Below are 26,790 nucleotides of genomic sequence, written 5' to 3' on the forward strand. Positions count from 1 at the left end.
TTCAATAGATTATGGGCCAGCCAAGAAACATCTCATAACTTAGAAGTGAATTGTTTATCGCATATAGAATTAGCCTTAATGTTTTAAGTCTACTTTGATTATTAGAGAATTAAATGGCGATTTAGAATTCATTCAACTTTTATATTTGCTTATTTTGCAGTCTGTCTAGAGCATATTGTAGTGAGAAGGAAAGAATGACAGCTTTCTTGTTTATACCTGGCTTCTATTACTCCTGATTACATCTTCCCCTGGCTGAGCTTCTTCCAAGATTGTGCTCTTAAGAATCGAATTGGTTCTTTCTTATACAATCTGTACAGCTCCTAAATCTCCATATATTACAATGTAATAGGTAATAAGATTTCTGTCACTAAATATAATCAGGCAACTGATTTTATACCAGGTGGTAGAGAATATTCATTTCTAAAGCAAAATTTCTGTGGTTTATTCCAAGTTCTATAAACCAAGGAGATAGCATGTGAGAACAAGGTAGAGTGTCCCTTACCCTTAAGCTTGTCTTCAGGAAAAATCAAAGGGAGACTCCAGAAAGGCTTTGGCAGTCAGTGGAACTAACAAAACTTCGTGGAGGGAAACAGAATTGTTAAATATGTAAAAGTTAATTGTATATTGTTATGCAACTTTTTTGGCACCTGACAAGTCCAACACACCATTTATTTAATGTCAAGGTATTTGTATTTAAGGGGAGAATTTTGCATCCACCTTTTTGCCCCTAAGTTTAATAAAAACAATATCATCTATTTAGCCTCATTATTCTTGAACTTTGTGGTACAGTGATTGTACATTAAAAGAAAAAAAAAATACCTTGGCAATTATTACTGAGAACCAGAAAATCTATGCATGTAAGTGGGTTTAAAATTCAAAATTTTAAAGTTGGGTAACTTTTTCCTGGTGTTAAAAATGTTAAGATCCCTCCAGCGAACACTCAATGAGTTGAAAGAATATCAAAAGCAGCATGACCACTACCTGAGACAGCAGGAGATCCTGGAAAAACATAAGCTGATTCAAGAAGAGCAAATCTTAAGAAATATCATCCATGAGACACAGATGGCAAAAGAGGCACAATTAGGTAAGTACTGACTCTAAGTAATTGAAGACAGGTTAGGAAGTTCACTTCCCTAACTTTTATAAAGCAGTATAAAGTTGTGCTTATGACTTCCTTTGATCTTAAAGTCTAGCATCATCATAGCAGGTACAGCAGCAGGCCAGGGGAGCTGGTTTGATACCTGTACCTTTTTTAAATTCACATTTAAAGTAAAAGTGAAAATTTTTAGATCCTAGTCTTAACAATGGTTGTTTACCCTCTGTGGCTTACCCTGATACTTCTCCAACTTTAATATGCATGTTAATCTCCTGGAGATCTTGTTAAAATGCAGGTTCTGATTTAGAAGGTCTGAGAAGGGGGCTGAGTCTGTATTTCTAATGAGCTCCCGTTTGATGCCAGTCGCTGTTGGCCTGAAAACACTGCAACTGGAGCCTACCCCAAGTAAAATAAACCGGACACACCTTAGAAACTAAGTATCCACCCTGTTCAGTCCACACTGGCAACAAGGCTAAATAAATACCTTTTTTTCCTCCATAAAAATCAAATGTTTAATTTTAGAGGTAAGATTTTAGATTAGAATTTGGTTCCAACAGGAATTCTTAATTTGTATTAGTGGATCAATTTTAGGGAATTTTGAAATCCTACCCAGAATTATACTTAGAATTTTATTTGTGTATAATTTTTTTTTCTGGGAAGAGGGTATAGAACTCTCTTTAAAATCTCTTAGAGTCTGTGGTTCCACTGGTCTAAGAGAACTTGGGTTGGCAGGAGGTCAGTGATTTGGTTGTATCCAAAATGTTTCATGTCTGATTAAACCTTAAGAGAGCAGATCTCACAGCTTGACACCAAAGAATAAGTTAATAGAATTCCTTATATTACACCTTTCTCCCTTGATAAATATATTGGTCTACAAAGCCTCTTTTTAAAAAAAATTTTGTTTTATTATTTAAAGTATTACATATAATAGTACATATACCTCCTATTTCCTCCCATGGACCTTCGCTGACTGAGCCTCTTAACGTTTGAATCTTAGCAGTGATCATTTACAGTTCATTTTATATTCCATCTAACAAGTATTCTTTGCTATTATGTTTGGTCCTTGGGATTATTTCTTCCTCAGTTTGAACTGAAGTGCAACCAGAGCTCTTATGTATAAATTTGAAGCAGGATTATGAAATATATAAAGCAAATTCTCTCCAGAGAGATGGCCAAAGTCTCTTAAAGCAATATAGTTAATAGATTTTACCATTATAAGATGTAATTGCCGTGATTATCTAGTGGAGCCCCTTTGATTTGTAGATGGAACAGGTGAGGCTTCTTTAGAATGATTTAATTTAATGAACCATTCATTAGTGTTTCCCTGTATAAGTACCTCCTGTGTAAGTACTCTGCCAGGCTCTAAAGAATATAGAGTTGGAACTAAATGTTTTAGACTAAGAAAATCATGTTGGCGTTGCTGATCTTTTTCATCTATTTAATTTTCTTTCTTATTCCAGGAAATCATCAGATATGCCGTCTGGTCAACCAGCAGCATACTTTACATTGCCAGTGGGATCTGCCTGTGCGCTACCATCGTGGAGACATCTTTGAAAACGTGGATTATGTTCAGGTCTTTTTCTTGTTCTCTTCTGGAGTAACATTGTTTCTCCCCCTCCCTCCCTCTTGATTCTTTGTATATTTGATCCCTAAAATTTATGACTCTCATTTAAGGTTTTGAGTATCTGTTATGTTTATGAAATCAGATTTTATAGAAAGTGCTCAGTTCCTCCATGAATGATATTTCTATTTGCCAAAGAATATGTATCATATTTATTCCCTTTCCCCATGTCTTTTGTACACTATTCCATCATGGTCCCATTCTCTTATCTAACAAGATTTTAGAAATACAAAGTCTTGTGAGACTATCAGACATTGTTTTACTTTGCTTTGGAGGAAGTCTATATATATTTGGAATTGGTTATACAATAGTCTATAATTCCTAGGTGATATCTATATTAAAATCTTAAGATCCTTCCTGAAGTTCCCTTGCCTCTACCCATAGAACACTAATTTTATAGAGTAGTTATATTTTAGTCTAAGTAGGGGGTATGCAATAATGAACCAAACTTCAAAATCAGGTAATCTTTAAACCTGAAAGAGACTAAATCATAGAAAGAAAATGAAGGTAATATCTAACACTTAATCAATAAAGAAATTTATACAAAATAAAAAAAGGAGGAGGGGGAGGAGAAGGAAGAGGAAGAGAAAAGAAAATGAAGGGAAGGAGCACAAATCAATAGCATAATTGATTGAAAGTTGCTAACTGTGCATTATCTGTGAGAGAATATTGTTGGGGCATAGTTCTGAGAACTAAAAGATCTGATTGCTTTATTACCCACCTACTTTCTGATTTCCTGCTAATTTTCCATATACACTAAATGTTTTGAATTAAATCTTAGTCACAACTCCTTTTCTGCTTCCAATTGATTGAACTTTTCATTTTCTAGTTTGGTGAAGATTCATCAACCTCCAGTATGATGTCTGTGAACTTTGATGTTCAGACAAATCAGAGTGATGTCAGCAATTTGGCCAAGTCTCCTCCTGTAGCCCATTCTGTTCTCTGGATCTGGGGCAGGGACTCACATGCATATAGGGTAAGTTAATAGGGGATGATGGAGGCATTTTTCTCAAACAGAAAGCTCTTTGAGAGCAGTGGCTCTTAACATGGCCTCATCACAGTTCAGCTTAGTTTAGCAAGCACTTATTAAACTTCTATTAAATGGCAGGCTTTGGCTAGGTAGTGGATAAGTAGACACTGGGTCTGCCTTGAGTTCTTCCCAGTCAAGCGGGAACGATAGACTTCGATTTCAATTTAGCTTTAGCTCTGGGTATAGTTTCCAACCCTAACAAGTTTCTAAACTTGACTTAAACATATGCTTGTATTTACTTTTTTAATCAGCATGCTTTTATTGAGCTTCTAACTGTGTACCAGGCTAGTACTATCAATATATTATAGTACACAAATTCCTTACTCTGCTGGATCTTACATTCTAGCAGAAGATACAGATAATAAGCAAGTTAATAAAGATGTATTTCTAGGCTAAGAAATTTAGTCAATGGAAATACCAAGATATAAGGACAGAGACCATGTATTTTTTATTCACTATTAAGTTTTCAGAATTTGTTTTTATTCTAACAATTAATATAGCCACTTAGATTTAGAAATATGTAATATAAATTCCCCCAAAGTTTGATAGCTTTGGGATATAAGTTTAATAAGCCTTTATATTTAGAAAAACGAACATTTTACAAATCAAAAATAATTGTTAAGCATTGGTATTGGTAAAGAAGAGGTCTTAGTTCAAGGAAAAATAGTTTTCTGTGCCAGTTTTATAAGTATATGTGTGCTTTCAGGTACAAAACACAAATTTCACCTCAAATTGGCTTTAACAAAAGAAAATTTGCCTCATGTTACAGGAATTCCAGAGATGGGGCAGAATTTGGATTTGGTTGATGCAATGGTCCAGTGATGTTACCAGTGACCCATTTCATTCTTTTTTCTTAAATTTGCAGTCACAGAATTGGTTTCATCCTAAAGCTTGTCTTGTTCATGAGGTGACAGCCAGCAGCAACTAGAGCAACGAGTTTTTTGTTCCTATGTGGCATAAAAAACTAAGACTGGCTTTTCTTTCTTTGCGCCCTAAGCAAGCCTCTCTTTGTTTCTCATTGACTCAGCTGACTTAGGCCTGCCCAACCCTGAACCAGTCTGTGGTAAATCAGGTAGAATTACTGATTTAGCCTCCTAACCTGCAGTAGAGAGGGTATTATGGAATCAGCCAAAATGTCTGCATTTATCTTAAAATACTAAATTGTTGTTTAATTATCCTGGTATATTTGTGTCCTTTTTAAAAGTTCATTTAGCATGTTGAAATATTAAATCCAAAGAAATTGATGAGGAACTTTCTTTGTTTTTATTAGGACCAACAGAATATTCTGTGGCCTAAAAGAGCGGATTGCGCAGAAAGCTATCCTAGAGTCCCTGTTAGTGGAGAATTGCCAACCTATTTTCTTCCTCCGGAAAACAAAGGACTCAGGCAAGTGCTGATGGATTGGCAAAGCACTTGATTCTGCATGATTGTCACCTGGCAGTTCTTTGAGAGCACCAGCCTTGGACTTGAAAGGTTAAGTCTTTATCTTGACATCACCCAAACTTTGAAAATATGAAACTTGTTCCTTTTTCTTGTGCCAGGATCCACGAACTCAACAGTGATGATTATTCTTCAGAAGAAGAGGCCCCAACCCCTGACTGTTCCATAACTGACTTCAGAAAAAGCCAGACTCTGTCCTACTTAGTCAAAGAATTAGAGGTCCGCATGGATCTGAAAGCCAAAATGCCAGATGACCATGCACGAAAAGTAAGGCTCATTTAGGCTGGTGTGTATTGCCGTCCATTCTGGGTGACTTCACAAGCCTCTTAGGTGGAACAGAAATTTGATAGAAGGCAATTTTGTTGAGCTTTAACTTTATAAAACGGAAGGATAGAGTTAAAGAATTGTTAAAAATCTTTAAGAAATCAGTCATGCTGTTTGAAGGGTGCCAGGAAGGGGTTCCTCCCGGCTGCTGCTGGCATAGCCACTTAAGCACTGTTCCTCTCGCTGAGAAGTCTGCGAACATGAGTAACTAAGAGCTCTCTGTTGACCTGACGGAGGCCGTCTGACCACTTCAGTTTAGCTTTGTATCCTCCAGAAGTTTGTATAAATTGAAAGCTTGACTCTCTTTCCTTGGCCTTGTGAACTCTGTTTTGGGCTTATACGAGGTCCTTAGGGATTTGTATGAATTGGATAACCACAAGCATTTTTATAAATAAGTTGTGTTATGTTGTTTTCTTTAATTCTCTTAGTTATGTGTAACTAGGAATGTTTTATTACTGACTATAAATTCTGTATTACATACCATTCCATAGATACAAATGAAAAAATAAACTTGTTACAGAGAAAATAGACATCACAATGACCTTCTTTTTAAAATTAATTTTAAAACTGTGAACAGTTGCTACTTACATTTAACAAACATTTACTGAGGCAAAAAATATATATATCATGGATTAGGCACTGTTTTGAGTGCTAGGAATACAAAAATAAATAGGCCATGATTCCTGCCTTGGAGTTGCTCATAGTTATATGAATGCTGCAATAACATAAAGTAGACTGACTGAGGATCTGGTGCATTTCCGGTTAGGAAAGATAGCACTCTTATTGTATCAGATATTGCATGCTGCTATCTTCTGAACATTTCCTCACTTGGTTCTTGACACCTAGGTTGACTTCAATGGGATATGATAGGTCACCTTAATAAGTATATGTCTTTTAACACTTTTTAGTTATAGAAAACTAGGGCATACCTGTGAGCAGGTCAACACCTGTTGCTCTTTCTATGATCTCATTGTTACATGATTATAAATATCTATTCAAATTAGCTGTTCCTGAGGAGCTCAAGTAGAGACTGCTATCTATAGAAATTCTTTTCAAATGTCTTTCTTATTATATTCAATTGAGTCAGTCTTCCTTTTGTTGTTTTCAGATTTTGCTTTCCCGTATTAATAACTATACTATCCCAGAAGAAGAAATTGGGTCTTTCTTATTTCATGCTATTAACAAGGTGAGTCACCTACTTCAGACATCTGAAATTTAAGTGCTTAGTAACTGTTAGGTAAAAATTAAAATGCATAACTTGGGCTAGTACACATGCAATACAATAAATATACAGATGATGTATTGTGGAATTATATACCTGAAATCTGTATAATTTTATTCACCAGTGTCACTCCAATAAATTCAATTAAAATATATAAATAAAATAAAAATTAAAAAGATAGAAAGTGCCTATAGACAAGTGTTCTCTAAAACAAAAACAAAATTGCCAGGCTGGTGTGCCTAAGTGATTGAGCATCGACCCCTGAACCAGGAGGTCAGGGTTCAATTCCCATTCAGATCACAAGCCCAGGCTGGGAGCTTACTCCCCAGTAGGGGGCGTGCCAGAGGCAGCGGATGGATGATTCTCTCTCATCATTGATGCTTCTATCTCTCTCTCCCTCTCCCTTTCCTTTCCTCTCTGAAATTAATAAAAACATATTTTAAAATTTATTTAAAAGAATGAAATGCATATGTTTAAAATTCTTTTTAGAACAAGTGCTGTATTCTTGTACTAATTGAAATATTTGGGTTTTTTTTTTTTTTCAGCCAAATGCTCCTGTCTGGCTGATTCTCAATGAAGCTGGACTCTACTGGAGAGCGGTAGGAAATAGCACTTTCGCTATTGCTTGTCTTCAGAGGGCTTTGAATTTGGCTCCACTTCAATACCAGGACATTCCTCTTGTGAACTTGGCCAACCTTTTGATTCACTATGGCCTTCATCTCGATGCTGCTAAGCTGCTACTTCAAGCTTTGGCCATTAATAGCTCGGAGGTGAGGTTTTAGGTTCCTTTGTAGTCACATACACTATGTGGGGGTAACTCAAGATTTAGAGAAGAATTTGCATATTCAGAGAGGCGTGAAACATTTTGTTTTATTTTTTATGTGTTAATTTCTTTATTTTAAATGAGTGAAATTTATAATTATGCAGTTCTTTTTTTTTTTTTTTTTTTTTAGAAAATTACACTTAAATAAGAATGACATAGCTGCTAAAAATATACTGCCACTTTTTTATGTGAGTCTGAAACATCTGGCTTTTCTTTGTCCTACTCATCGCAATATGCACACTGCTCAATTTTATACTGTTTTACAACTTTAATTGGCAGATCTCTTTATACAAGAAGGCCAGAGCAAGTGTTAAAAGTTATTTTGATAAGAACAGAGGTGGGTTGATATTCATGTTTTGAACCTACTACATGTAGTCCATGGAGTCACATCACTACTTTGCAGTTAATTACTCTATTTCATAGTTTCTAAGAAGCCAATTCTTCTTCTTTTTTTCATATTTTAACATCTCAGAAATAAGGATATATGTTACAATTGATACCATCTTAAGTTTGATAAAATACAGTTATAATACATATATAATTAAATTGCTTTTATACCTAGTGTCTAAATGTTTGTAGATTTTCTATCCAAAGAAATGTTTAGGAACAGTGTGCATGAATGGTTAAGTTTTATTTGAGATATCCCAGAACTAATTTTTTAAGTATGAGAAGAAATATTGCCTTGTTAAGAGAATCCATTGAAATTCATAGCTGTATTTTAAGCATAAGTTTACAATCAGGGTACTACACAACAAGTCAAGTTGCTGAAGAAGTACATCCGAGTATCTATTCAAATATTTATCATGTGCCATGTGTGGTGGGAACAGATGCTTTATATGAAATATGATGAATTGACCTCCAGATGGAAGGCTGATACAGCTGTGTTCCCCTTGCTACTTTTCACTTTCTGCTATCTCCAGCCAAGGCAATTAGGTAGTATTCTTCTGAAGAAAAGAGAGCTCCTTTAGAGCTTACTTGCCTTTCCACTTTTGAATATGATACTAAATTAGCAGTTGTTATAAACTGTGTACTGAAACAAGAAAAAAAAATAAGTCAATTAATCAGGGTAGATACCCCCAAAATAAAACTTAATCAGTACCCCATCCCTAGCTGTCAACATTTGGAAGTATTTCCTTGTTAAGCTTTTCTTCTATGTAAATATTTTGTAGTATTGCAACTCTACCTTACTGGTGACATTTAAAACTTATCATATTAAAATAATTTATTACTGCATAGTTTTTTTTAACCATCAATGTAAATGGTTCTATAAAGGTTCAGTGAATTAGTATATCACAGCTTACTGTTCCGTTGTTGGATGTTTAGGTTACTGATAGTACTTAGCTGTTGTCAGTATGGTTTTCTGCATGAGGCCTTTTCTGTATCCCAGATAATTTTCTTAGTAAAGATAGATAGTACTGAAATTAGTAAGTCAAGAAGAGAATAAATATTTCAATGACTATAATACAAAATGCCAAACAGTCCATCAAAAGACTTGGGCCAATATACATTGCCATAATCAAGGTTTAACAATGTTCATTTCATCTGTATCTTCACCAGAATTGGGCAATTAAAATAACTGCTAACTTTTATTGGTTGTATACTAGAGCCAGGTACCATAGTGAACACTACACATGTAATAACTCATTTGATCTTCACAACCACCCTGTGGGATAGGATTTTCCCATTTGATAGATAAGGAAACTCTAAGAGATATATTAGAAATCAGAGCTCAGATTTAAACTCAGGGAGAGAGGCCACAGAGCTCACATCTTCAGCCGTGTCACAGTGCCTCTGAATTTGCATTTGTGAAACAAGTTTCCTTTAAAATTTTTCACTTCTCTAATATAAATGTATCTTTTAATTTTTAAAGTAAATGCATGTATGTATTTCACTCATTTTGTTAGAATTTAGTTGTTTTTAATTTTATAGGAACTCATATAATAGTATTTATCTGTCATGTTAAAATATTTTCTCTTTTTGTCTTTTTGTCTTAGCTTTTAAAAATTGCCCTTAAATTTGTCCGTCTTTTTTCTTTTCATTCCTGTTGTTAGATATAAGGTGTCCCCATAAGACATTTGAAAAAAAAAAAAAAAAGTTCTGTTTAGTTTTTGTTTGCTATGACTTGTCTTTATATAAGTTAACTCTCAAGTATACAAAAATCTTTTCCTATATTATCATCTAGATGTTTTATGATCTATTTCAAGTTGAATTTTCTTTATGATGTGAGGTAGGGATCAGAGTTCACATCCACATATCAAAGTTCATATCCACATAGATACCCAGTTGTTCCAGCACCATATCTTGAGAACACTATTCTTTCCCTTTGTTCTGAACTCCAGACTCCTTTACCCAACAGCTTACTTGATATCTCCATTTCAGTATCTAAAACACACTAAAAACTAAAGGCCAAAACTAAGCTTCTTAAAATTGTTCCAAGTTGTTGTTCTCTGTCTTCCCCACTTGAGGAAACAGTAAAGCCAGTTCCTCAGGACAAAAACTTGGAGCCATCCTTTCTCCATCTCTTAAGGCAAATCCAATCTATTAGCTAACCTTGTTGATTCTATTTTCAAAATATACCTATAATTTCACTAATTATCATAATCTCCACTGCTGTCTAATTTAAACCACTATTATCTTTTTTCTGGATTATTTCAGCAGCCTTCTAACTGGCTTCTCTGCTCTTGGTTTTTGTCCCCAGATAGTCTATTCACAATGCAGCAACCAGTCAGATCTTTATGAAAACAAAAACAAAAACAGATGTTATTCATCTCTTCAAATCTCTGCAGTGGTTCTCCATGTAACTCACAGTAAAAAAAAACAAGGATTAATAATGGTGAAGAAGATCCTATGTGAATGTGACCTTGTTTTTTTTTGGAATCCTTTACTCATTCTGTTCTAGCTTCACTTGCCTCCTCACATTTCCTTGAACATGCTAGCATGCTCCCACCTCAGGGCCTTTGCACTTTCTATTCTCTCCACTTGGAATACTTCAGTTCCTACCAAGATTTCTTCATAGCTTGCTCCTCCATATCCTTAAATTTTTTTTATAAATACTAACTTCTCAGTAAGTCCTTCCCTTACTATTTAAAATGACACTTCCACCCTGGCAGGATAGGTAAGTTGGTTAGAGCATCGTTCTGATATACCAAGGTTGCGGATTCCATCTCTGGTCAGGGCACATATAAGAAACAACCAATTAATGCATGGATAGGTGGAACAACAAATCAATATTTCTTTCCCTCAAATCAGTAAGTAACTAAACATAAAAGAAAATGGCAATCCCTTCCCCACTCTAGTATTACTTCTATCTCTTCCCTGCTTACTTTTCTCCATCACATTTTTTTTATAATAGTGTAATATTAGACTGTACAGTGAATTGGTATTACTGTTAGCAGTATAAGTTTGTACATCCACTTTGAAAAACTATTTGGTTAAAACTAAATATATGCCCCTTTTAAGCCCACTACTAAGTATATACCCAAGGAAAATGAGTACATATGCCTCTCAGTCAAAAGACATTTACAAGACTATCGATAGTAGCTTTATTCATAATAGCCAAAAACTGGATATAGACCAGTAGGAAAATAGGTGAACAAACTGTAATATATTCACATACTGGAACATCATATATAATTTTAAAAAGAATGAACTGATACACAAAAAAACTTTCAATTTCATGAAACCTAGTTTTTGTATTGAGTGAAGGAAGCTACAAAAGGGTACATATTGTATATACACATAAGAGAACAGTATTTATTCCATTTAAGTGAAATTTAAGAACAGGCAAAGCTAATCTATGGTGATAGAAGTCACAACATCACAATGGTGGTTACCTCTGGGATTGGGGTTCAGTTGCCTAAGGAAACCTCTTGGGATACTAGAAACTGTCTAAATGTTCTATATCTTGAAATGTTAAGGGATCTATACAAAAAGTCATTGAGCTATACACTTAAGACTAATATACGTTACACACTTTGTGTATTTTTTATCTTAGTAACAAGGTAAAAGATAAATTTATATTGTGTTACACAGTTTAGAATTGGCTGGTGCGAATAAAGTGGACAGTTAGACATTAGCTTTTATGGGGTAACCTTAAAAAAAAGCCAAAAGATCTATAATGTAAAAGTATTTTTCAACTCCAGAAATATTAACTCATTAACATTTTGCTGATTTTTTTTTCAGCCCCTGACCTTTCTGAGCCTGGGGAATGCTTACCTCGCTCTGAAGAATATCAGTGGGGCGCTTGAGGCCTTTAGACAGGCTTTGAAATTGACGACTAAATGCCCAGAGTGTGAAAGCAGCCTGAAGCTGATTCGCTGTATGCAGTTTTATCCTTTTCTGTACAACATCACCTCTTCCATTTGCAGTGGTAAGCAGCTATTAAGTGCTGGCAAAATAATGAGTTCAACCAGAATTTCTATTCTGATCAACAGAACACAGAAAATGGTTTTCTTATTTCCCCCAAGGATCTAACCCAACTATTATAATTCTAGATTCATAGTAAATAAATTGTTTATTATTTACTATACAGCTACCTCAAGGTGTTAGGCTTAATTCTCTCCCAAAAACCATTGAGAAAGACTGCCTAAAATGAAGGATATTCAACTGGGATTGGTAGGCTCTGAGCTTTTGTTTTATTTCTTTTCCCTAAATCTCTGATTTTTATAGTGACTGAAATTTGTGGTCAGGGATATTTTTCCCTATCCATGTATTCAAACTGTGCAATAAGATTCGAAGCAATCTTTCTTTTTCTATCCTCTTTCACTGAAGTACAGCCCCTTGCCTTTCAATGAAGGTAATCCAGATCTTACTGCACCTTTAACATAGTCACCTGGCATTAGTGGTATCACTTTGCATTCTTCCACTTTCTTCCATGGCTACTTTGCATTTATGCATGTGCATGTGTATCCACTTGGGTAAAAATATATGAGTTAATATCCAAACTATTACAAATTCATCAGTTCTAAGAGTTCCATGATGTTTGGCAATTTACTTGTTTAACCTTTACTACAAAAAAAAAAAATGAGTTGGACTTGAATTATGAGAGGTATGGTTTACATATGTGTGAATCCTCGTTGCCTTGCCATTGTAGGGCACACAGTGGGTGCTCCATTCATGTTCAAACTTAATTATAATATTAAAGCAGTTCAGTCCTTCACTTGAGAATTTTTTTCCAAGTGACTTCCACTTGGTTAAGCGACTTGTGTAAAAGAGATTGATCCCTAGCTGGTTTGGCTCAGTGGCAAGAGCATCAGCCTGTGGACTGAAGGGTCCCCGGATCCAATTCTGGTCAAGGGCACATACCCAGGATATGGGCTCAATCCCCAATAGGGGTCATGTAGAAGGCAGCCAGTCAATGATTCTCTCTCATCATTGATGTTTCTATGTCTCTCTCCCTCTCCCTTCCTCTTTGAAATCAATAAAAAGTCTATTTAAATAAATAAATAAATAAATAAGTAAATAAATAAATAGTAAAAATATATTTAGTAGATTTGGCACCCAATACTGGTTTTCCTATACCTTGGTCAGCAAATTGCAGCTAGTGAGCTACATGCGGCTCTTTGGCCCCTTGAGTGTGGCTCTTCCACAAAATACCATGGCCTGGGCGAGTCTATTCTGAAGAAGTGGGGTTAGAAGAAGTTTAAATTTAAAAAATTTGGCTCTAAAAAGAAATTTCATTGTCCTGTTGATATTTGGCTGTGTTGATTAATGAGTGTGCCGACCACTGTTCTAGGAAGCTTATCCTGCTGTTATCATCTCAAGAATGCTAGGGCTCCCTGGCATTCTTGCTTGAAATTAGGATGAAATAAGCCAGAAATTTAAATTTAATAATACTAATAGCAGGTATGGCAATTTTCTTTCTTTCTTTCTTTCTTTTTTCAACATAGTATCTGCAAAGGAGCATGTTTCATAGTAAACTTCCCAGGAGCGTTTAGAGATCTGATCTGACCTTTCACATTTCTAGAGGACGTTATGTAGCTGCCAAGCATTTTTGTTCTGCCTGGAGTTGTTTCTCCCACAGTCTACCTGTCACAGTGTCTGTATCTCAACTGACGCTGACTGCTTCCCATGCTTTGTCACTTAAGATGAATGACATGACAAAGAGATCAGATTTACAGCCAATTCTCCTTTTTCTGAAAGGAGGCAGGAAATGTAGGTCTTCAGAAACCAGTGCAACCAAAATTCTGAGACAGAGTAGATTCCCCTGATATGTGTGAACAGAGCTTTCCCAGGATAGCTTTCAACTCCAGAATATGTCGTAAGAGGGATACACACACACTTCCTTGTCTTTGAGGGCACCACTTTTCATTCTTTGTGTTGTTTTTTTTAACTTGCTTCTGACTCATTCACCTCACTAGTGGGAAATGCCTGTAAAATCCTGAGGTTGCTGATTTCAAGTCTTTAATATGGTCTCTTTCCTACCTGGCATTGCACTTTTTTAAAAAAATTCTTTATTGTTTAAAGTATTACATATGTCTCATTTTTTCCTCATTGACCTCTCCCTGATAGTTTCCACCACCAACAACCCCCCCATCACATGCCCTCAACGCACCCCCCCCCTCCATTGTCTGTATTCATGGGTTCTGCTTATATGCATGCATACAAGTCCTTTGGTTGATGTCTTACCCCACACACACACACCCCCACCCGCCTTCCCTCTGAGGTTGGATGGTCTGTTCGATGCTTCTATGTCTATGGATCTATTTTAATTCATCAGTTTATGTTGTTCATTATATTCCACAAATGAGTGGGATCATGTGATATTTATCTTTCTCCAACTAGCTTATTTCGCTTAGCATAATGCTCTCCAATTCCATCCACGCTGTTGCAAATGGTAAAAGTTCCTTCTTTTTTACAGCAGTGTAGTATTCCATTGTTTAGATGTACAAAGTTTTTTAATCCACTCATCTGCTTATGGACACTTAGGCTATTTCCAAATTTTGGCTATTACAAATTGTGCTGCTGTGAACATAGAGGTGTATATATTGCTTTCTTTAGATATATTCCTAGAAGTGGGATCACTGGGTCAAATGGGAATTTCATTTTTAATTTTTTGAGGAAACTCCCTATTGTCTTCCACAGGGGCTGCACCAGTCTGCATTCCTACCAGCAGTGTATGAGGGTTCCTTTCTCCACATCCTCATCAGCACTTGTTATTTATTGATTTGTTGATGATAGCATTCTGACAGGTGTGAGATGGTACCTCATTGTTTTGATTTGCATCTCTTGGGTGATTAGTGACTATGAGCCTGTTTTTATATGTCTCTTGGCCTTCTGTATGTCCTCTTTTGAAAGGTGTCTATTTAGATTCTTTGCCCATTTTTTGATTGGATTGTTTATCTTGCTTTTGTTAAATTGTATGAGTTCCCTATAAATTTTGGAGATTAAACCCTTATCGATATACAATTGTCAATATGTTCTCCCATGCAGTGGGTGGCATTGCGTTTTTAGGTCAGTTAGGACATAATCATTACTTTAAGACCTACAAAGAACTTCATGCTGCAGCAATCGCTGAATGAGGAGCTGTTATTTTCTGTTGAAACTATTTCTTGTCTTTCCTGAGTAGAGGGCAGAGCAAGCGACAGGCTTTACTTGTCTCACGTGCACTCATCACAACCTACGTCTCATCCTGATTCAAGGAATTCCATATGCTTCTATCCACAGTGGTTTCATTAATGCTCTTTCTCAAGAATCCTGTTATATTATAGTAAGACAGTATTAGTTCTCCATTTCAAAATTTCAGATAAAGAATTTAGACATAGAGAAGTAAGTTGATTTGCCTGAGTTCATATGATAAGGCTGCAGTTAAGGCAGAATTTAAATTTATTTTGTGAACTGTCCCTTTTGGGAGGAGGTGGAGATCATAAAGATACCTGTTCCCAGTAAGATTTCTTTCTTCCCATTACTAGTACCAAGCCCCACGTGCCACCCATAGTTATGGTTTCCTGCTAATATTTTAAAGTATGTTTGCACAGCAAAGGTGAGCAATTAAAAAATACACTTTTGTTCACTTCATGATTTATTTTACTACCTTTTCTAAAAGATTATCTTACTAGAGAAATAAATATCACGAAATTATGAGGTAGCTAAAATGGTCATAAAATAAATTACAATGTGTTTTTAAGTTATCTTTTTTTTTTTTTTAAAGGTTTTATAGTTGCATAATTTGAGTGCAATTGAGTGGAACAGTAAAGAGAAAGACATACTCAAAAAGTCACCAATGTCTGTGAAAGGACAGTGTTATCTGTATTTTCCACCCAGGTGCCTTACATTAAATAGAATGTACCCAATGCCTCCTATACGGTAACTTTTCTTCTAGGCAGAAGAAAGAAGACTTTAGAATGAAATAAAACCCTATTAGAACAGGGATAGTAGGAATATTTTTAGAATATTCCACTATTCACAAAAAGCATTTTTTTCTAGCATCTGTTACTTTTACCTTCAACAACATAAAATTTGAATTCTAGTTCCCATTACAATCCGGTTTAATTATTATTTGTGTCTTAGGAATTCATTATGCAATAAGAAGCACATGGGTAATACACTTATTTGTTATATGGGAGGATGGTATGGTAGAGGGAGTATGATTTGGGAGCAGACTGGAGCAACCTGATGGGGATTGTTAAGCAGAGGTAAGTGTTGATTTATCTGAATGTAGTATCTATAACCTGTTTTTATATTGTAAGAGTGAATTCACACAATCTCTTAAAATGTCCTTTAAAGAGCACATAGCAGACTGTGAAGCTGATTTATAAATGTACTAATTAATTTATAATTTAGATATGCTAAACACTTTAATCTGAAATAAATGCTCTTTTCTTCTAAGAGACTTATAGAAACAAACGCTGTATTGTCTCCAGCATTTATGTGCTCCCACAAGCATGCAAACACACACTTTGGAAGGTGAAATTAGGCAAATATCTGGATAACTTTTCAGAATCAGTTGCTCATACTAGAGATTCTGAGTTGGCTACAGCTAAAAGGCCTGTGTGGAAAGAGATTATGTTGGGATAAGTTCTCATTCCTTTGCATCCTGCCATGTGCCAGGCAATGGTCTCCTTTAATCTCAACAACCCAATGAAGTGGATACTATTAATAAATTAAATTTACAGATGAGAAAACTGATTCACAAGAGGTTAAAAGGGATTTGAACTCACTTATTAGTCTGGCTCCCATCTATGCTCTCACCCCCTGTGCTCTACTACTGAAAGACCTACATGATCCTGGCATTGGCTTTACTTGGCTGACTAGTTAACATGGCTCATAACGTTTCTCATGCCTCTCAATTTATTTGTGGCATTTCTTTAGTATAAGTAATCCTCAAGGATCCTAAGATTCCCAACCAGAATCTCTTACCACCTTGAGATTCAGAAGGTAAGAATGCTGTTTTAAACAAGTGGTTACCCAACTCTAGTCAGAAAATAAATATTCTTCTTGGACCTTTGTAAACAGAATTCATATGAGAAGATAGGAGATTTTCTTAACCTTAGAAATGACAGGAATTTCTGAGAAGTTAGTTTACTCTGAAAACCTGTATCCATGGGATAAATTGTGCCTTTATCTCTTAGGAGACTTATACTTTGACAAGTATATTAAACATTTAGTTATTTCCCAGAACACCCTTTTAGGATACGTTAATGTTAGTAACCCAATTTATGCATATGGTATTCTAAGCACAGAAAAAGATGTTAATATGTCTTAAGATCTCATAGCAGTTCCAGAATCAGAAATATCCTCCTTGGAGTTTATGCTTAGTTGGTATTGCCTTGCAGTCTCTTACTTCTGAGAGAAACCAAACTGCCAGGATTTGAATTAGATGCTAAATGCTTTGCAAGCAAGTACAGAGCATTAAGCACAGAAGAGTGTTCCCATTTTCACCTGGGACCTTGTTATCTAAAGCATTTCATTTAAATTCTTTTAAAAAATCATATCTCTCAAGGTTAGTCTAAGCCATAGGCTCCCTTCATTTTTGCATCAGCAAAAAATAAGTCATATGCAAGGAAGATGACTTGCTACTTCATAGGTAGGTATCTTTCCATTTTTCCTTCTCCAATATTTTCTTGTGTTTCTTTAATGAGAACATAATCTCCACCTCTGTGGGGAGACAAGTGATATTTTTCCATTTAAGCAACTTTTTTTAGTTCCCCTTTGAGCTGGAATAGACCTATACTGTAGTCCAAGGAATGGAAACTCATTCTTCCTGGGGTGCTTCAGTTCTTGCTCAGACAACTGGAAGGGGTTGTTTTAAATTAGACAATTTGGCTATTATTAGCCAAGATAGTTATGTAAATCATAATCAGAATGCTAATTTAGCCTTTTTAACTGTCACCCTAAGAAAATCAATATTAACAGTTCTCATCTTACAAGAATATAGTTTTTACTTGATCAGTTTGATTCTGCCTACTTCCAAGAAATATCGGAACATAAACTTCTTACTCTACTTTTTACTCACCCAGTTCTCCCTGGTCCCCTTCTCTGCCCTCTCTCTCAGAGGTTTTGGCCCCAATTTCCTGAGTTGGAGGATGAGACATCCTTAGAATGCACACGGTTTGCTTTAGGATGGTGTCCTTATAAGTTGCTTATGAAGCATTTTAAATATTCCAGACATTTAAAAAGATGAGACCAATTAAATTTTTATAACGAGAAGAGGGTAGGAGAGAAAAATAAGAGACTCAAAGGTTGGAGGAGGCAGTCAGCTGCAGAAAACAGCTGGAAATTTCAATGGGTTCCAGTATTTAAGGTTTGTCCTTTGCTTTTGTAGTGTTAAGCTTTACTCTACCTGTGTCAAGGTGAAAAAGTTTTAGAAGCTAATTCACCAAAGCTGAAGGCAGGAATGTTTGCTGGAAATAACATATGTTTTAAATTATCAGCATCATTGCCATCATTATTTCCTCTCTGCTTTTAATAGTCATGCTTATTTACATCCCAATTAAGAATTGTCTCTTGCCCTGGCCAAGAATGTCATCATGATATACCAAGGTTGTAAGTTCAGTCTCCAGTCAGGGCACATACAAGCATCAATCAATGAATGCTTAAATAAGTGGAACAACAAATCAATGTTCCTCTCTACTCCCTTCTCTAAAATCAATAAATAAAAATTGATTAAATGTGCTTCTCTAGACATCCTTTAAAAAGAAGAATTGTCTCTGAGAAGTATGATGTTCTTCATAGTAGACTTTATGCAATTGAGTATGCAGAGTTATCATTGCTCTGTTTTATTTTAATACTCTTATCTGTAGTTTCCCCATACTTACTTACCTGCCCACACTCAATGGCGAAGTCAGAAGTGGAGGCAATTCAGCAACCTCAGTACTCTCACAGGAGAATCTGCAGTAAGAAACCAGCTATTGCTCATGGCTTTTCTATTAGCCCTCCACGGGCACATATAAACCCACACCCTGGTACCTTCCCTCTCGTATCCCAAACACAAATCAGAATTCCTATTCCTGTTGCTTTGCTCAGCGAATCATTTCTCCCTGCCTATAAGGCCTTCTCTACATTTTCTGCTACTGTAGAAATGTTGACTAGTGGAAACCCCTGAGACTTTATAGTAAGAACTGATTCAAATCCCAGACCTGCCATTTACTGTTAAGTTACTTAATTTCACTGAGAATCGGTTTTCCTTATCTATAAAATGAAAGTTAATATTTCACAAGGTGTTTTTGAGAAGGACGTAGAAGAAAAAGGCAAAGGAAGCATTCGTCAAATATTAGCTTCCTTTCTTGTAGATTCCTCTTTTTAAGTCTTTCCTATTATTCAGAATGCAAGATCTAACTACTCAAAGCTTATTCTCTGAAGGACTTATTTGGCAGGTATACTACCTCTTCATTGCTGGCTATCTTGTATATACTGTCTCCCCAGATTGCTTGTAAGTTTCTTGAGAGTTAAAGCTCTCTTGAAACAGAATCCTGTTTCGATGTAGCCTTGTTGAATATGGTAGCCTCAGATATGTGATAGAACTGATTCAAATCCCAGAGCTACCACTTACTGTGTGATGGTGCAGAAATGGAAAGGGACTCCCCTTACTCTAAACTCAGTGAGTTGGGCAAGGTTTTGAGCCCATCATGTTTCCCTGGCACAATAAGGGAAATGGCATGGCAAGTGTTTTCCTAAATTGTGGAGTCCATAAGGGAGTCATCAAAGCCAAAAAGAGACTTCTTGTATTCCCCCTCCTGTAGAAAGAGCCTGATTGGAATATATATCTCTTTGAGACAACATTCTCTGAAAATAAGCTTTTAGAACATTTTAAATGTCTGGTAAAGGAGATAAATTACTTATACACTCTTACCCAAAGAGAAATAGGAAAGTTACAGGCTTCCACTAAACATGCATCTACAGCCCATGTGCGCATGGAATATAAACAAGGAAGAGAAGACCTGGTCAGCTAACCAGATCGTTGTCTCATCAGACACAACTTCCTCTACCAGAGAAGACCATCAGATGGGACTGGACAGCAGCTCTTTATCCATATTAACATACAGTCCCTAACGGACTCAACTCCCTGGCAAAAAATGTAAGAGGTCAGGCTCACCAGACATATCAAAGTATCTAAGTGCTGCGACTTCATGCAAGATCGGAAATTTTATGCTTCGGTCAATCTTGGTGTCTGTGACCAGAACTTGTTTTCCAAAAGAAAAAGTCCCCTTTGTGATATTGCAGTCTTAAAGGTGGACTTTGCTACCACCATCCTCCTTTAAGTCTTTGTTTTTTTTCATTTATAATCCTTTATCTTTCTATATGCCTTTCATTTTAAGTTATGAGACAAAAATACCACATTTCTCTGCTATAATTAAACTATCTCCAGATTTATTTAGGTAGAAGGCAAACTTTTTAATGATGTTTTTGACTTTCAAGGAAATCTTTTAACAGTCATTCATTATGTATGGAATGAGACCTTGGGGCATGATCTTTGTTGCTACAAACCGCTCCCCCCTTCTCAAATACTTGGTTCTTACTATAGCCTACCTAACAGGTAAATCTTGAACTTCAGTGCTGAATCTCGAGTCACGGAAGTGATCTGGCTTTGGGCCCTCCAGATCATTGATTTTGTATGTTCTGCTGGAGAAACACTGACACTGTCGCCTTTTTGCTCTTGATGCTTAGGGACCTTGAGCCATGGGCCACAGAAGAGCGATGTTTCTAATGTGCTGTATCTGTCTCTTGTCATTGAGGTCATTGTCATGAGAAAACCCCGGACAACAACCATGACAAACAGAAATACTTTGACAACGCCCAGTCACTGGATGCTGCTGAAGAAGAGCCCTCTGAGACAGGCACAGAGGAGGACCCCGTACTCTCTGTTGAGAATTCAGGGAGGGACTCAGATGTGCTTAGACTTGAAAGTAAGTTGATTTGACCTGAGCTGTGCTTCTGGGGTAAAATCAACTCTCAGGCTCTAAGGCTTTTCTCTACTCAAGAGTTTGTTTCCTTCTTTCCTTACTTTGTAAAATGTAAAAATGTTCTTCACATTTCTTTCTTTTTTCTCTGCCTCACTATCTCTTGCTAGAACAAATTTGATATGTTTATATACCAGTCTTCTTAATGTCATTAGTCTATTGAGTAAGTCATTGAAAAAAAGCAAGATAAGTTGTATTGACACTAACCCAATAAAATGTAAAGATTTGGAATAATGGCATACCTGTCAGGCCCCCCACCTAAAATCCCATTCTGTGACCATATTTTGAGTCAGTTCCATAACTGGCGAAATTACTGATTTGTTTTCAATACTCATCCTATTTAACCAACATTTATTGCTTTTGGAACTATGCACAAGTCCCCACTTCTTAACTTTCTCTTCTCTCCTCTTGGCTTCTGGGACATCATTTGCTGTTGGTTCTCTTCCTGTCTTCAGACATCTTTTTCAATTTCCTTCACTTCTTCACTTTTCCCCTTATTTGTTAAGTTATCCAGGATCTTAACTTTGGTCTTCTTTTCTTATTCCTCTATGTGTTATCTTATGGTGTTTCACATACCTTTGAATATACCAATGATTCCATCTATATTTTCAGCTAAGATATTCTCTGAAACTCTAGATCTCATTTCTCCTTTTTTAGTTCTCTTTATCTGGATGTTCCACACACTTCAAACTTAACATATCCAAACTTGAACTTGTCCTCATTTTCACCCTATTTCCTGAATGACTTCTAATTTCTGTATTCCTACTTTCTGTTAATGGCAACGCATCTCACCCAGTCACCACTATACTCAGTTAGCTCCTAAGACCACTTGACTCTTCTCTTCATCTGTTCCTTCTCCCCTGCCAAAATCTTCATTTATTCCTTCTCCCCTGCCTAAAGTCAGACTTTCTTCATTTCTGCCTGGGCTGTTAGAGTGACCTCTTAGGTTGGTTCCTTGTTATCTAGTCTCTTACTTCAGTCTATGTAAGGAGTTAGAGAGGAAGAGAGAAAGGGAAGGATGGAGGGAAGGAAGAAGGGGAGCAATAAGAATGAGAGAGAGAGAGAGAGAATGAGAATGAGAATGAAAGTACATGTAATGGTACAATATTTAAAAAGCAGAAGCAACCCCTGTCACCAATTTCTTGTGTATCCAGAGTTTTTTCTAAAATCAGATCTGATCAGGTAAGTTGACTACATTTAAATTTTTCAATAACTCTATTATTGATAGGGAGAGTCCAAATATCTTAGAATGGGATATGTGATGATTTGCCTAGGTTTCGTCTGTAACTGAACCACCCACTAGTACTGCACATGGCAGAAGTGCAAATCTCTCACCATTCCCCCCACATGCAGTGCTGTTTTGAGCCTCCATGTCCTTGCACAGGCTGGGAAAGGTCCCTGTGTACTCTTTGCTTTTCATGGACAACTCCTAAGCGGCTCCAAGATCCAGCTCCAATGTCACCTCTGTGAAGCATTCACCAAGGACTCCAAGCATTTAGTTGCTGCCTTTTTTCACTTTCTGTCAACCCACATGTCATACAATATTAGTCACTTATCTCCCATCAGACTATAAGCTTCTTATACGCCATGTCTTTTATAACTTTGTATGCCTGCGTACAATAAATATTCATTAAAGTAATAAAACATGGCACTTGCCTTCCTATATAGGTCAGATTAACATATTTGCCAATTACACAATCTTGTTCCCAAGTAATATTGTATATAAAAAATGATGTCTAAGAGAAGCAGTCTAGACCCCATAAGGAGAAGTTGTGACCTTCACATTTGCAGGTTTAGAAAATTAGTTTCCTCAGTTCTGCCAGAAACTGTTGGGCTTTAAGAAAACTCCCTCCCATTTACTAACTCAAAAAAGATTGACTCTCAAAACAGATGGTCATTTATTCATTTACAAGGAAGCGACTCCTCTCCTGTGCCTGACAGACTTCTGTCTCTTTCTGGCATCAGACACCCACACAACCAAATGGACATCAGGAGGTTGCTTAATAAATTTACAGTTAACACAAATGAAACTGAGTCAAGTTCAGGGGCGTTTTATCCAGTTTATAGAAATGCAGTACAACTCACCACTGATCAGAATATTCTTGACTACCAAATTAGAGTCTTTGTTCCTAGGACAACTCAAAATAAAACCAAAATCTTGCTCTTTGTCTCCCTGATTTCTGAATGCACCATTGCGTAAGACAGATTATAACCTGGTGCTTACGTTCTTTATTCTGTTCATCACCCTACTGAGGATAGAGTACAGTTGCCCTGGCTGAGCTTAGGTGTTCCCCAGCTCCCTTCAGCATTGTGCAAACTGTCTCCTGGTGTGGATTCCTTTTCATAATCTATAATATGATGATGACTTTTACTAGTTTTACTATTTGTACTTTTAAAAATTTCCTCCAAAAATATAATACAAAAATTACTTAATGTCTATGCTTGGCTTTTATTATAAGACACTATTTGTATTAAAAAATGGAGTGTTTCTGTCTCTGATGACCACATCTTAGGAAGCCCACTGGTCTGCACATGCCAACTGGTACAACTGTAGTCTCCTTGGACTTGTCATTGTTTAGAGGAATTTCAGAAGAAGGTACTCCCAAAATGTAGACAAATGGGAAAAAAAGTTAGTACACTTTCTAGTAGCCATAAACTATTACGATAATTACTACCTTTTTGTAGTACTTATAATTTATAAAGTATTCTGAATTATGTATTAACTTTATGGATTTTATTACTAAGCCCATCTGATAGAGGAGAAAATTGAGACCCAGTGAGCTTAGATACCTTGCCTAAGATATTCAGTAGGTAGCATAATTAAAATTATTCTTAGGCCTTCTGATTTCATAAACTGTCCTTCTGCACATGGTTCTCAGAAGTAGGGGTTTGATGGATTAGAACTCTGTTTTTCAATTGGTAAGGTCATTTTTAAAGAAAAGTAGAATCTGTCATCACCATTATATAATTAATGCAAAGAATATTTTTTTTGTCAAAAAGGTACAAAGACAATCTCAGAATAAAGATGAGTCTAAGTATCTAGACATGTGTATGTTATAACTTTATATGTGTGTCTTTGTTTTGAGTACTTGCACCGAGTTCTTTCACTTTTCTCTGAATGTGCTGTGCTCTGAAAATCTCTTAAATGGAGGTGCCCAGGCTGAATTAACCATGAATCTCCAGGTAGTCTCAGACATGGCAAGATTGTACTGGACTTCTTTTTCTCTTCCTTTTTCTCTTTCTGTTTACTTCCCCGTTACCCCCCTCCCTTTTTTTTTTCTTTCTTTTTGAAATCAGGGCATCATATGCCTCTCTCCATCATAGCCCCTAGTCCCTGTGATTCTAACAGGTTACCTAACGTGGCGCAAACTCAACTATAAGTTTTTCTGGCACTGAGATAGAATTCATCCAAGTGAAAAACCGTGAACTCATTATAAGCCTCACTGGTGTGCTCATAGTGGCTTCATTTCACCATTTCAACATACTATTTGAATAAAGCCTGAAGAACCCCACATTAAATAATATAATAAACTATCTTTGCCATGTGTGCCTTATATCTATTGGGGTTTTGGAAAAAAATACATATATAAAATAGGCATCCTCCTGCTCACTAGGGATATAAATTGTGACTGCCTGCCATCTTGCTGTCACCATTGTTCTCAGCCAGGCTCTTGACAAATGCTACATGATAAAGATAATATTTTATTATGAATTTTGAAGATGCCGAATAGTATTTTTATGAAAGTGGGCTAGACAGGTGCCTCTAACCAAAGCCAAAATTTTTCTCAAAAAGCAAAGTTGGAGCCACTCAATCACTTGAGTCAATATATGTAATTTTTAATAACATGCTGGCACTTGAATTCCAGGTACAGTAGTCGAAGAAAGCAATGGTTCTGAGGAGATAGAGAATGCAGATGAAACCAAAATGTCAGAAGAGATCTTGGCTTTGGTGGATGAATTTCAACAGGCCTGGCCTCTGGATGGCTTTGGGGGAGCACTAGAGATGAAAGGGCGGCGTCTGGACCTACAGGGGATACGGGTACTAAAGAAAGGGCCCCAGGATGGAGTGGCCAAAAGCTCTTGCTATGGAGACTGCCGAAGTGAAGATGATGAAGCAACAGAATGGGTAAGAGTTGCCAACTCAATTCTTACCAAGTTGTAGCATAATCTTTGGGGGAGGGGAGCTCCTAGTTTTCAAAGTATGATGTTTCTCTTGGATATATGGCACTACTTTGCTCCACACTCCAGTCAGCCTTCACGTTGGAATTGTGGTGCAGGAAGTATGTCATGTAACTTACGTATTGCCAGCTCTTCTTGGAAGGAGAGGAAATGTTGGGAGTGAGGCCACACTCAAACCCTTTATATATGGAACTATCCAGTTCAGACATCTTAATTTTCAGTTTCTTCTGTACATTCTTCAAGGATAGGTTACTATATTTATTCACTAAACATTTTTTATTTAGACCTTAAAGAAATAAACTGAAGGCACAGGACTGGTTTTTCTTAAAGCCAGTATCCACAGATTTAATCATCGGTCTCACTTGTCCCTAACCTGTTTCCATTTCCCAGATCACATTCCAGGTCAAACGTGTGAAGAAACCCAAAGGGGACCATAAAAAGCCTCCTGGGAAAAAGACAGAACCCAATCAAGCAGAAAATGCACATCGCTCCCAAGCAAACCTGGAGATCACTGGCCCGAAGGTGGCATCTCCTGGGCCACAAGGTAAATTTGAATGTTTTATGTGCCAATTTCTTCCTTCAGATTTTACTGTCTCGGTTCTCACAAAGGATATGTTTATGACTTAAAGTAGACAAGAAGATAACTGGGCTAAGTGAGCAAGAAACCAGTCATTGATATAAAAAGTTTATTTTGACAATTTACTTCACTTTTTTACCATTGGCTATTTGGTGTTTATTGTTATTATCTTGAGCTTAAATATCCTATTGATTCTTAACTTGAAAGTCTAGGTTAATATTTTAAAATGTGGGTTTAAGACTGACTCCCTGGGCTCAAACACCAGTTTTGCCATTTAGTTCCTTATGCCTCATTTCCCTTATCCATAAAATGGGAATAATAATTGTGTCTGTCTTATAGGTTGGTTGTGAGGATTATAAGTTCATACATGTAAAGTGCTTGAAATGAACCAGGCACATAAGGCTCAGTACATATTTACTACTCAGTAACATTTTTGTGTGTCATGTATCTCTTTAAGTATAAGATAAATGCTTTAGCACTACTCCCCAGGAAAAATGCCAAGGGTGGGGGATGTCTGGCTCACAGGCCATATACGACTTGCAAAATCATTTGGTCTAGCTCTGCCAAGGCATTAGGAGTGGGTTATTAAATGTTTGGCTAAATATAGCAGGCTAATTTTTAAGTTGCTAATTTTGTTATAAACATCCAATGGCCCTTGGCAGAAAAAATATCCCCACCCCTATCTAAAGCATGGAAGAGACAAGAGAAGACTATATCCCAATTTTCAAATAAATATGGATTCCTTCCATTCCAAGTTATAAGCTTCGTGATGAATTCTGACAAAGGTCTAAGCAAATTATATTTTTAATATATTTTTTATTGATTTCAGAGAAGAAGGGAGGAGATACAGAAACATCAATGATGAAAGAGAATCATTGATTGGCAACCTCCTGCACGGCCCTCCTGGGGATTAAGCCCGCAATCCGGGCATGTGCCCCAACTGGGAATTGAACCAATGACCTCCTGGTTCCTGGGGTCCATGGCTTAACCACTGAGCCACACCCGGCCAGGCCTAAGCAAATTATGAAACAGGTGGTTTGTGAGTTCACGGGGATAAAGTAGAAATCACTAAGATGCATAA

The 26,790-nt window shown here is 36.5% G+C and overlaps 1 protein-coding gene across 8 annotated transcripts in view; it reads left to right on the forward strand.

Moving 5' to 3' along the window:
• Positions 1-26,790, forward strand: part of TTC17 (tetratricopeptide repeat domain 17) — a 70,125-nt gene that overhangs the window by 26,523 nt on the left and 16,812 nt on the right. For 6 of the 8 annotated variants that reach the window (XM_036428384.2, XM_036428379.2, XM_036428380.2 and 3 more), the window contains 11 exons: positions 924-1,084; positions 2,557-2,669; positions 3,547-3,693; positions 5,018-5,133; positions 5,289-5,454; positions 6,620-6,697; positions 7,279-7,503; positions 11,739-11,925; positions 20,729-20,899; positions 24,820-25,079; positions 25,523-25,676. In XM_036428384.2, the coding sequence (XP_036284277.1) occupies positions 924-1,084; positions 2,557-2,669; positions 3,547-3,693; positions 5,018-5,133; positions 5,289-5,454; positions 6,620-6,697; positions 7,279-7,503; positions 11,739-11,925; positions 20,729-20,899; positions 24,820-25,079; positions 25,523-25,676 (1,778 nt within the window). The remainder of the gene's footprint in view (positions 1-923; positions 1,085-2,556; positions 2,670-3,546; positions 3,694-5,017; positions 5,134-5,288; positions 5,455-6,619; positions 6,698-7,278; positions 7,504-11,738; positions 11,926-20,728; positions 20,900-24,819; positions 25,080-25,522; positions 25,677-26,790) is intronic. The other 2 variants (XM_036428382.2, XM_036428381.2) reach the window with 2 other exon arrangements.

This window comes from Pipistrellus kuhlii, unplaced genomic scaffold (assembly GCF_014108245.1).
Source record: "Pipistrellus kuhlii isolate mPipKuh1 unplaced genomic scaffold, mPipKuh1.p scaffold_m20_p_9, whole genome shotgun sequence".
In the NCBI taxonomy this organism is placed as follows: domain Eukaryota; kingdom Metazoa; phylum Chordata; class Mammalia; order Chiroptera; family Vespertilionidae; genus Pipistrellus; species Pipistrellus kuhlii.